At 32.6% G+C, this 11806-nt stretch overlaps 3 protein-coding genes across 5 annotated transcripts; 1 reads left to right on the top strand and 2 right to left on the bottom strand.

The window, feature by feature from the left end:
• Window positions 1–431: 431 nt before the first annotated feature.
• Window positions 432–6372, bottom strand: LOC122399795 (importin-7). 3 transcript variants are annotated; one of them, XR_006259288.1, is made up of 20 exons: window positions 6202–6372; window positions 5364–5442; window positions 5142–5292; window positions 4902–5060; window positions 4633–4789; window positions 4203–4567; window positions 3972–4117; window positions 3689–3852; window positions 3498–3617; window positions 3076–3402; window positions 2815–3001; window positions 2502–2725; window positions 2330–2422; window positions 2016–2242; window positions 1708–1913; window positions 1345–1617; window positions 1119–1262; window positions 922–1020; window positions 655–761; window positions 432–540 (listed from the first exon to the last, which is right to left on the bottom strand). XR_006259288.1 is itself a non-coding variant. In XM_043400758.1 (19 exons), exons 1-18 carry the CDS (start codon window positions 6283–6285, stop codon window positions 953–955), a joined length of 3174 nt encoding a protein of 1057 aa, XP_043256693.1. In that variant the 5' UTR covers window positions 6286–6372; the 3' UTR covers window positions 432–540; window positions 922–952. The 3 variants fall into 3 exon arrangements, 1 of the variants encoding a protein (XP_043256693.1); XR_006259287.1 differs by having other exon boundaries at window positions 655–1020; XM_043400758.1 differs by lacking the exon at window positions 655–761.
• A 186-nt stretch (window positions 6373–6558) lies between these two features.
• On the top strand, window positions 6559–7915 carry LOC122399810 (F-box only protein 28). Its single transcript, XM_043400782.1, has 3 exons — window positions 6559–6811; window positions 6880–7128; window positions 7188–7915. Exons 1-3 carry the CDS (start codon window positions 6725–6727, stop codon window positions 7836–7838), a joined length of 987 nt encoding a protein of 328 aa, XP_043256717.1. The 5' UTR covers window positions 6559–6724; the 3' UTR covers window positions 7839–7915.
• Window positions 7916–8672: 757 nt separating this feature from the next.
• On the bottom strand, window positions 8673–11415 carry LOC122399896 (cilia- and flagella-associated protein 91-like). The gene is made up of 9 exons (XM_043400953.1): window positions 11384–11415; window positions 10940–11226; window positions 10657–10865; window positions 10238–10586; window positions 9833–10161; window positions 9552–9773; window positions 9181–9476; window positions 8860–9112; window positions 8673–8786 (listed from the first exon to the last, which is right to left on the bottom strand). The coding sequence occupies exons 1-9, from the start codon at window positions 11413–11415 to the stop codon at window positions 8673–8675; spliced, it is 2091 nt and encodes a 696-aa protein (XP_043256888.1).
• Between the last annotated feature and the right edge of the window lie 391 nt (window positions 11416–11806).

Genomic DNA, 11806 nt, shown 5'->3' with positions numbered 1-11806 from the left:
TGTCATTCTACGTAGACAAATTTCGGAAAATACATCAATTTAGTAATATTTTGGAAATCATTTATTTACAATTTATTATGAAAGTCGTATCTATTAATGAAAATCAAAGCTGGAAAGACCTGAATTAAACATATCTTCTTTTTAACTAGCATTAATTTATTATACTTTAGTGCAGTGTTTACGAAACTTACAAACTAGAGAAGCGTCCTTGCCTCGATCCAACTTTGCTGTCCTTAATTTAGGTCCCATCCGCGTCGAGCGTGTATTGAAGGCACTTTTTCGAGCGCTTCAAGAGCGATCGAACTACTTTCTCCTTTTTTATTTTCTTGTCCCTTTCACACACCATGTATACACGCACAAAACATCATTGCTTTACTTCGCTTTCGTATCATAATTTTTTCATTCTCGCATATAATCTATTCCTTTTTCGTAAAAAAGAAAAAAAAAATGATTCGATCGCGCTGGACGATGGATTGGCTAAGAGCTCGGCGAAGAAGCACGGTGATTTGGAAATCGAGATCAGGACTTATTCTCTGGAATCTGGAAATCGAAATACACAGTGATCAAGAGAGGAGAATATCTTTATGTGACAAAATAGATGTTACTATTTTCATTTACTTCAGATGATACATTTCTATTATGTGAATTAATTACGTTTTACTAGTGTGTGTTACGAGAAGAAGCGTGCTTCTCCGCAGATTCCATCGTGGAATGGATTTCCAAACGCTCGAAAGGATGCTACCATTGTTGTATGTACCGAGCTATAGTCATGAAAAGCCAGAAAAACGTGAAGAAACAAACAAAAAAAAGAGCTCTTTATGTTCGATTTGACTCGTTGTAACTCGGTTTTTAACGGAGTGGGAATTTTTACTGTATCGTTAAGGATACGCGACTTGGATGCTTCACAATTTATTTACTTACTTAAGCTAAAAATATAAACGATCAAGAGTCTTTATCGGGTCAGGGGCGTACCACCGAAGTTGAACGATGTAGGTACCGTCTGCGAGTGAAAAGCATAACCTGAAACAAAGAATAAAAGCAAACGTTACTTCGATATAACGATACATTCACGATGTTAGGTTCAAGTATTGGTATTGGAACCAATTAAACGGACTCACCACCGCTCTGTTCAATTCTTTTGCTTTCCAAAGCTGCTTTGCGCTGATCCGCCAGAAGAATAATTTCCTGTAATGCTTTTTGTTGTTCTGAGGTCAGATGACCGGTCAATGCTCTGTACCAAACTGTGTCTGATCTTTCAATATCTAAAAACAAAAATATACAAAAAAAATATTATACATACTAATAAAATATACCAACAAAAGAAAGTATAAACTGGCTACTTACTTTGCATTACTTCTTTGAAAACAATGTATTCGTCTTGATTCGTGTCTTCCGAATCTAAAGGTGTGACATAGCATTCAAGTGGAGTTTCCTCATTGGCATCGTATTCTGAGCCATCATAGTCATCATCCGACGTATGATCGCCATGGCCATCTTGAAGCGAAGTAGATATATTAAAACCGTGTTGCGTAGACGACCTCGTCACCTTGTCTTGCAGTTTCTCCAAATATTCTTCATTAGCATCGTCGACTTCATCCTCATCCGATGATAATACCTCTGTCCAAGTATAACACGCGTACTTTTATTATTTAACACGAATTAATGTAATTCAATTGACGATTACCAAAGATAAATGAAAGTAATTACCTTCGTCGATATCGCTGTCGTCGTCCTCGTTTTCTTCATCGTCGGTGTCAGTTACCTTAGCCGCATAGGCTCTTTTCAAACCATCGAAAAGTAGGATTAAAGATGGTATAATTTGTTGAGCACATTCATTCACTGCTGGCGGTCTTGCTGGTCCCATGCTAATTAGAGTGCATAATCCAAGAACACATAACTTCCTGTCATGCAACCTAGACAAATGCAACAATTGTTTACGTTGTAAATCTTTGATTCACTTCACTTAGTTGTATTTCATGCGTAGTAAAATTATATTAAAAATGTAAGATGCTTACCCCAAAAAACAGTCCGTGTCGTGTATCCATTGTTTAATGAAGTGAGACGCAATTGGTTCTGTCGACTGACCAAAATTTCCTTGTAATCTATCCATTGTTTCCAGACAAAGCGCTGGATTGTAATAAAGAGCTGCGATTACTACTTGCAAACACATTGTTCTCAATTCTGATGTCTTCACTTCGCGCATCAAACGTTCCAGTACCAATTGCACGAGCGAAGGTATACACTAAAAAATGATTTTATTTATTGTCTAGTCAGATGACGGAATTTTGTAAAAGAATATATTAATATAAACATTTAAAAAAAATCCTACCTGATCAATGTGACCTTTACATTGCAAAATTATGACCTCCAATAATTTGGCAGCATGACATTCTGGATCTTCTCCGGCATCCCCAGTTAGTACCTAACGCATCAAAATTAAAAATCATTTTTATTAGACAGATCCTCTTTTGTTTTCGTGAAAACAAAGTTTGATAACATACGGCTTTGCACATATTGAACATAGCCAATACGTGATTTTCATTTGAGAGAAAAGCCGACGTGTCGACTGTGATGTAATTATGAAGAGCAGGCATCATATCAGTAAAATATTCAAAGCCGTCTTTTTGAAAGAGCTGATACATCCATTCTAAGACTTTCCACATATCTTCCGAAATTGTCTGCCCAGTTAAATCATAAACTAACGAAAGGGCTTCTTCATAAAATTCTGAAGCAAAAGGGTATAAAATAAATAGATAAATCAATATTCAATATAATGTAATGTAATGTATCTTTTATCTTTATCATTTAGCTTACCCATAACGCTTTCGCCAAAAATGTGAGCGACGACCTGAAGCACGGTAGGTTGCAATTGTGCCATAATTTGTGGTTGTTTTACCATCGCAGTTAATAAAGTCTCTATAGTGTTTAATATACCCATGGCAGTTATAGCTTTTTCATCGCTGCCTTCATCTGTTTCGAGCACTTGACTGAAAGTTGCAGCCTGAAAGGATACATAGTTTTTCCAACATCCAAACATACATAACAAAAGAAAAATTGAAAAAAGATTCCGCTTACAAGATGCTGGCACATTTCAACTGCAATTGGCATAAGCTGATCCGAGTATGTACAAACAATTTTCTGAATAACAGTCGCTAAATCGTCATTCTCCGTTTCTCGTACAATAGTTAATAATTCAAGCGTTATTGGTTTGATTAAAGGTTCTACGTATTTTTGTGCTTTATCTTGAGCAGAAAGAAGCATCTGTAAAGCAATGGCAGCCTCCACTTTAACCGGTAAATCTTGGTCCGTCAGAAGAGCATTCATCGTCAATCGAACTGCCTCGATTAATATTTGTTCCTGCTTAAATTTTATCTCAGAGAAATAGTGCAGCACCCAGCATGCCTGAAATACAATAATCATGAATTAACTATGAATTTCATGAGCAATTAAAGACTTTCGATAAATTAAACGTTTATGGATATAAAAGAATCATTTACTCTTGCTCTCATGTGTCCATGAAGACTACTGAATTCAGGAAAGACGTATTGTAACAACATCTTGTCCATTTGTTCCTTGTATACTTTCTTCTTTAATAAGACGTCCGCTAAACTGCCAACCTAACAAAACATTTTTGATTTTAAATAATATTAAATTTATAAGAAAAGCTCTACTATACAGAGCTACTTACCATATGTAATGCGCCATCCTTTTGTCTGGGGTCTGCATTTGGACTAGTTAATACTTCCATGCAGAATCGCATGGTTTCTTGAAGCATACCCTTACGCTTTTTGCAAGCAGAATGCAATAATGTTTGCGCTGCAGTTACCGGAGACACAAAGTCTTCAAATATATCTAAAAAGTAATCAATTTCCTTCTTCAATAAAGGCTTAAAAACGAAACGCTAGAAAAGATTTCTTAAAACTATACTTTATTTTTAAGCAAAGTAAAGGAAACTCTGACTACTGTCTTACCGAATTTTACTCTGATATATTCGTACGGATTGTTATTCCAAAGCTCCTCATCCGCAGCAGAATACGAAAGGATTGGAAAAAGTACATCACGAATTATTTCGAACATATGTGGTTTTAAGAATTTCCACGAGTACGCATGACTCACTCTGTACATCGAAACAGAAAACTTTCAGACTGTGTCTTCAGAAAATATGGTATTACATTTAACTGACAAAGAGCTTTGCCGCTTACCCCTGATTAATGTAATTAATTGATTGCTGAATCACTCTAGGCGACACGTAAACTTTCCTTCGATATTGATCCAAAATTTTTAATAGAACTTCGAGTATACCTCCGCTAAAGGTTCTCAGGTACCACTCAGAAAACTCTATATACTCTTTGGTTACATTTTTAGGACTGCCGTATCTCTCAAACATTCTATGAAGAATGTGGAGAGCCCATTTTTTACATTTCCACCATGGTAATTCTGCGCGTTCATCGTCATCCAAATCTGGATTATTTGTTTCAGGCGGAACGGGTCTGTCGGCTACTTGCCGTACTATGTCCATCCATTGTGAAAAAACTTCTTTTGAAATCAAATCCAAGGGAAGCGTATACTGAAATTATTAAGAATAATAATAATGTAAAATTATCATAATAATTATCGTAATAAATAAAATACCATAGTAAGAGCAAAGAATATCTTCAATATCTGTTTTTGCAATAAAACTGATTGTTCAGAAGAATCTGGTAAAAGGCGCAATATTAACTGATAAATCATAGGAAGCAAAAGATTCATTGCTTCGTTCAATGGCCCTCTTTCCTCCGCTTTTTTATACCTAGAAAGATTATAAAAGATGTAGCAACTTGTTTAACTATGTATTCTGCTTTCTAATACTAATGGATTATTTTTATAGAAATAAAGACCTATAATAAGAAATATCGACATACTCAAAATTTTTAACTAGTTGATAAAGTGCTAGAAGAACACCTGGCCAACAGGAAGCATCCGAATTCTGTAAATATATTGTGATTTTGTCCACTATTTGTGTCCATCTTCCAGGAAAGTCATGTTTTACGATATTATTGACACACACTGCCAATTGTACTCTGTATCGATAAGAGAACAAATTCATTGTAATCATTTTTAATTACATCGCGTAGACCGTAGTAACTAATTTCGCTACTCGCCTGATGAGTTCTGGTGCATGCACCAGAGCATCAACAATTGCATCACGAATCATTGCTCTATCCTGCTCATGGATACTAAACTCTACCGGACCATTCTCACTTTCTCTGTCAGCCCAATTTGTTGTAATTAAATTTTTTAAATATATAACACCTGCATTAATATTGAATTATCATTATTTAATTCTTGTTTTCTGTTCTATAGTAATTATTTTTTTTAATTACCAGCTTGTCGCACAGGCATATCCTCCGCAGTCATTACTACTTGTAGTAATGTTGGTGCAAAACCAATAATTTTGTGTATCTGAAAATATTTTCTTTGCGTTACAAAGCTAATAAAACCTTTTTTTAATTATCGTATACATTGTTAGGAAATTATTCCTGTAAAACTGATATAATAATAAATATTCATGCTCATTCATACTTAATGCGATTATCATTAATATTATTATTTTTTAAATATATCAATTTCAACAAATACACATACATAATTTTTAATACGAAAAGACCAATAATATTATAATTACATATATATTTCAATAACTACTCGTAAGTATTCGTCGTATAAAATGCTAGGATAATAAACTGATATTGAATAACATTAAAATTACAAATAAATTAACCCATAATATGCGGAGTAATCTTAACATAAATGGTTTAATAAGTTATGCAAGTTGGAGCAGCTATACCACAAATAAAGGAGTACAGTTTTTCCACTAGTGATAGTAGAAGGAGTTTATACCATTAAGAAATTAATTTAAATAAGGCTAAGTACAATAAATGTTGTATTTACCAGAACCTATAAATATGAAAAAAAAAATTCAATGAAAATGATCATGAATGTGGTTAAAGGTCATATTCGAGGAGAGAAGGCAATGAAATAATTTAAAGAAACTGTTGGTGTTAAAAAACGTGCAGAAACTAGTTTGCAAAAATCAATGTTATAGATTCGGTGAAAAATGACGAAAGGTGAAATGATAACGTAGAAAAAGAGTTCGCGGAGAGGCACATGTTTCTGTCGTAGTGTCGGTCGTTCGTGCACGTTTTCGATCAGTTGACCGACCTGATTCAGTTGCTCTTCAGCTTGCTTCTGTTGCGCTGGGTCGATCGTGGCACGCAACAATTCTGTTACTTTTCTTACATCCATCTTGTAATTGGTTTTCTGTTGGTCGACGTTGTCTAAATTTTTTGACTCCTCCTCACGAATTCGACCCGGCGCATTCACCTCGCTACTCCCTCGTCACGTGACACAACAATATGGCGGCCGAGAGCGGATTGCGTTATATCCGGCCATTAAACACATGAAAATTAGAGAGGAAACTGGCGGACCTGCCGAATTGCAAAAATGTAGATAGTAAACTGTATTCGAAATCGGACATATGCAACAGCTATATTTGTTATAGGTCATCGGTCGGTCAAAACATTGTAATCGTAATTGTATGCACCTTAGTCGAAACTGGCCGAAATTGCACGGTTTGAACGCATTATCTTGTTGATCGAAAAAGATACGAACTAATGCGACATTTGGACAATTTTTATCGAATGATAGTGTTATAAGTCTGGCCGTAAAACTACGTAACACTGACATGTTGCAATTAATAAATCTTCCTGATATTGTTTTGGAGACAATTTTGTCTAACCTTACATACGACGAAATTTCACGATACAGAATTGTAAGATTTACTTTTCTATATTTTGTGCTTTCGTTTCATTATTTGGTAAACAATATTTATTTTTATAGGTTTGCAAACAATTTGATCGGATATGTAAAAAGTTATTGAATCGTGGCTTTAATTTGATGGAGAAATATCATGCACAATGTTTGCGTGCAGTAAAAAGTCAATTACCACGAAGAGAATCGGAGAGAAGGAGTCATCCTTTGGCACGTCATTGTGATATATTAACAGCGATAGAAACAAGGATATCCATGCTATCCATGACTTTTATAAAATACGTAGATCTCAATCTATGTTGCTTTATTCCTGGAAAGGTGAATATTCTATAACTAACGCAATATAATTTAATTTATAATATATTTCTATATATTAGGTGATCGATGAAATTTTCCGAGTCCTCCGTTTGATTCGTGATTCTAAAACTCCACCTAGAGCTCATGAAATACTTCAAGAATTAAGAGATATTAGCAGTATGGCTATGGAACACTTCGATGAAAAGATTTTACCAGATTTAAAGCATAGTATTTGTACGTCTGTTGTTAGTAACGTAGGTTCTTACGAATTACCAGGTGGAAGTTTGATGATCTCTCATCATACTACAAATCCAAACAGTATAACATTGCCACATAACTTTAATTCGGAAAAATTAAATCAGACTTTTAAGAAAATCTTCTTTCGTACCAAAAAGAATAAATTGTCTGTCCTGTCTATGAGAGGACAAATAAGCAAAATGAAACTTAGAATGAAAAGGCAAGGTTTCCAAATGCGATTGCAAAGTTTAAAATTACAAGAACAGGCAAAAAAGATACACGATCAAGATACGCAGTTGGCTGAAATGAGAAAGCACCTTGAAGAATGGGAGCAGAAAATGGTTGATTTGACGACTGGTTTGAGCCGCGCAAGAGAAGAAACACAAAAACCTGATTCTATAGAGACTTGTAAAAGAAAACTTATAGATCAAACGAAAGACTTGCAAGCGAAAAGATGTAAACTGGTAATAGAAAGATTAAAATCAATATTATAAAAGCTTCAACTTTGCATTAACTTGTCCTTTGTACATAATAAGGTTGTATATGAAATACGAGATAATTGTTCTATTTGTACTTTGCATTTTTTATGTTATAACTGAATAAATTTAAGCGTTTAAACTTTCTACATATTAAAGTTCAACCTATGTAGCTATTTTCAAGATGCAATTTGAAATTATTAGAAAACGTAATAGTTAACAAAGTTAATAAAAAAAGTGCTATACGAAGTAAAATTTTAAATTATATTTCATTTCGATCGACTATCTTGGGTTTGTTAAATACATATTAACTCAAATTTGTATTCTTAATAAACAATTATGGATGTATTTTACACGTATTTGAAAGATAAAAATATACTATGATTTATTTCATTTTTATTCGAGCATATGATTCAAACGGAATATGTGAGTAAATGTAATGGACTGTGTTATTAAATTATTGTATAAACTTATAATTCAGCTAATAAATGTATTAAAAATTATAACTACTACAAGAATATGATTTATGTATAATTTTAGACAATTTATTAAACGGTGGATATTAATTTAAAATTGAAATTTAATAAGATTTCAACAAAATTGATAACATCTATTTAATTTGCTTTTTATTTATTGTATTTGTAGTAACTTTTCCATTTGCACTAATATTATTTTACATTATGTAAAAGTTAGCAACAAATCTGGTATTAGATGTATATATTTATACCTGTATATGATTGTTTTGATATGCGGTAATATTAATGGACTTGTTTACCAACTTCAGTAATTATGATTTTAAAAAATTGCTCCGTATAAATGCATCTTGTAACACAATTATGTATGTATATCTACTCAAACAACATTTGATATGACATCTTTCAATATTGACTCTATGTCCTGTAAAACAATTGCGTTTAGAGACTCTAATCGTTCTTCTGTAGCATCCGTTGTTGAACAAGGTTCGAACTAAAAGAATTTTATACAAAGTTAAATATCTGAAATCATAGATAAAGTATTCTAAAACATTGATGTATATTACAATTTTCTTTGAATTCGATACAATAATTGAATCATTTTCATAACATGTTTCTGTACACATCTCGTTGGACAAATTTATATTTTCAATAGGTGGTAAATCTAATATCTGGTCATAAATTACTGCATGCGCATTTCGCAAATAACTTTGTTGTTTTTCTTTTATAGCTTTTCGTATAGTACTTTTTTCTACTTCGGGTAATACAAAGTTATAAATCATGTTTGTTACCAGTTCTTCTTCCGCAATCCTTGTTGCACTAAGAAATATACAAAAAAAGAAGTCAAGAAAATAGTTAAAAAATCTTATTGTTATTCAAACTATTACTTGTCTTGGGCACATTTCGATATATCGTCCACTTTATCGCATAGGTCTAAAATATATTCTTTGGCTGCCTCATCCGATGTCCATTCGATGCCTTCTTTTATAATATCTTCTAAATAGATTTCCACAGACTCTTGATGAACTTTTACAATTTGCCTAAACATTTCATCAAACACTCTACGACGATTGTATTCCAATTGACGTCTTCCAGCTTCTGCTGCTTCTTTCATAGCTCTCTTTCTCTCAGCTAATAATGCAAAAGCATGTATTCGACGTTCGTCTTCCAATCTTATCAATTCCTGAAAACAAGACACAGATGTACAAGCAGTTCGCGCTGTACGAATGCATTGATAATAACAAAAAACAAAGCGCACTTTACTAAGAAAATCCAATATTCCTGAAACAGTCATTCCTTCTAAAGAATTTAGAACTTCGCACAAATGATCTTCTTGTGCAGATTTTTCATTTTGTAAATGCTGTAAATTTATCGTGCATTCTTTTTCTTTTTGACATTGATTTTTCGATTGTTCTTCTAGTACGTGAAACGACTGCAATTCTTCGATTAATTCTCTGCATCTATTGCGACCTTTGAACATCTACAAAAAGATTTATTGAAATATAAAAATTAATTGACACAATTCTATATAATAATTACCAAGCATTGAAGAGCTCTTCCTTTAACTATTTTTTGCACAAGAGTAGATAATTCATCTATGTGCGTGTCTTTTGCATTTTCTGTACTTAAAATATGCGGTGTAGATGGCAATGATGGTGGTTTGTATTTGCGCTTCAATAATGTCGATGTTTCCACTTGTTCAACGTTTAATCTAATTTCCCTCAAATCAGAATATAACTGTTTAAGTTTCTCTTCTGTCCATCTTGTTTCTCTGATACAAAAATCGGCTGGTTTAGGCTTTGGTCTAATTGCTTTCAGGTCTTCATACGTTGGAAGCCAATTTGGCAATGTATTTATTTTATCTACACCTAAATAAATGAGTATTTAAAAAATGCAAGACAAGAAAGTACATTGTAAAATTAGCAATGATATACTCGTATTTACTTTCAATGTAACTTTCTCTCAATAATTCTTTTCGTATTACTTCGTGCCTTCTTTGAGGATGTTCACCATAACGCATTTGTGGTGCATATATTTCAGATGTTGGATCGATATGTTCTTTAATAATATCACGTTTAACAAATCGTTGCTTTTGGTAATGTTTTTTATGAAGTTTTCTTAATTCTCTTCTAAGATTATGTTTAATAGCATTTACTTCTTTGTCTCTACGTTTGGATAAAAGGATTTTCAACCTGTCCAAGCGATCTTCTACTTTCTTTTCTTTTTCACATTCATGAGATTTTGATATTTTATCCATAAGCTCGAGTCTATAATCTATTATCGCTTGAATCTCCTAAAATAATAATGTATTTTATTCTTAAATGAATGTGTATATAATTATATTTTTGTGAGAAGATAAATACTGATTCTCTAAATGCCCATTCGTCTATTTCCAATTTTGTTAATATAGCAGAACGTATTTTTATATTAGTTAATGTATCCATAGGAGGAAGGATTGCTTCCCATGCCCTTTTCATTCTCATTCTATTAATAATTTCTATTTCATGAAGTCCAGCTGGTAAACCATGATCCCAACTTAAATGTGCTATTGTTAATACTTCAGGATTATGACCTAAAATATTATTGTTTATATTATAGCACTATACAGGATGTTTCTGTATGTAAATTATATTTAATATATTTTACCTGACTTAATGGTATATGGTGGTTCCCATGGTACAGTTTGCGATTCGCTATCCCGATAATCGGTTTGAATTCCAACATTTTTATGTGCTTCTAATTTAGGTGAAAATGTGTAACATTGTTTCTGTGCATTTCTTACTACATTATTCAAGATATCATGATTAATATGATCAGGAATGTCTTCATTTTGTGTTTCTGGTATTAAAAAAGGTATAACTGGTCGTCGATAATATTTATAATTATCGGCTGACATAATTTCAACTGATTTATGACGATGCCTAGCCATTATCCTACAAGAATTGAGATTTAAAACCAACGATAACTACATATCACAATTACTCTTTTGTTACAATGTATTGTAATTAATATAAATACCCTACCTGTAAAAGAAAAAAATTATACTACAAGTTCATCGATCTCTGATTAATTTTTCAAGTATTAACTTACTTAAACTCTGAAATCCAGTTTTCTTTTTCCATATTATACTGTTTCTTTGCTCGACTGTTACACGCGAATAATAGTTTCTTGCAAGTATTCTGTAAAATTGCAAGTGTTAAAGTTATTAAATTTTTTAATAAAGAACTTAAAAAAAAAAGTAATAATGTTACAAAGCAACTCACAAATGTACAAATTTCCTGTGCGCTGGGCATTTTAAATTTTGGCTTGTTATTACACATAATGTAGAACTCTATATAAATTATGTAGAGAAATGGAAACTGCTAATAATACAATGCATTTCTATGCATAGTTTTTAGTAATTAATAGTCACAAACGGTATTTTAATATTATTTTCTTTCCTATGAAAGGTACAAAAGTACAATTACTTCTTTATTAAGAAAACAAATTTGATAATGGTTGTTAGCACAGACA

Source organism: Colletes gigas, unplaced genomic scaffold (assembly GCF_013123115.1).
Source record: "Colletes gigas isolate AHSC1104 unplaced genomic scaffold, ASM1312311v1 Colletes_gigas_Sc00015, whole genome shotgun sequence".
NCBI classification, from domain to species: Eukaryota; Metazoa; Arthropoda; class Insecta; order Hymenoptera; family Colletidae; genus Colletes; species Colletes gigas.
This window is presented reverse-complemented; position numbering and strand designations above follow the sequence as displayed.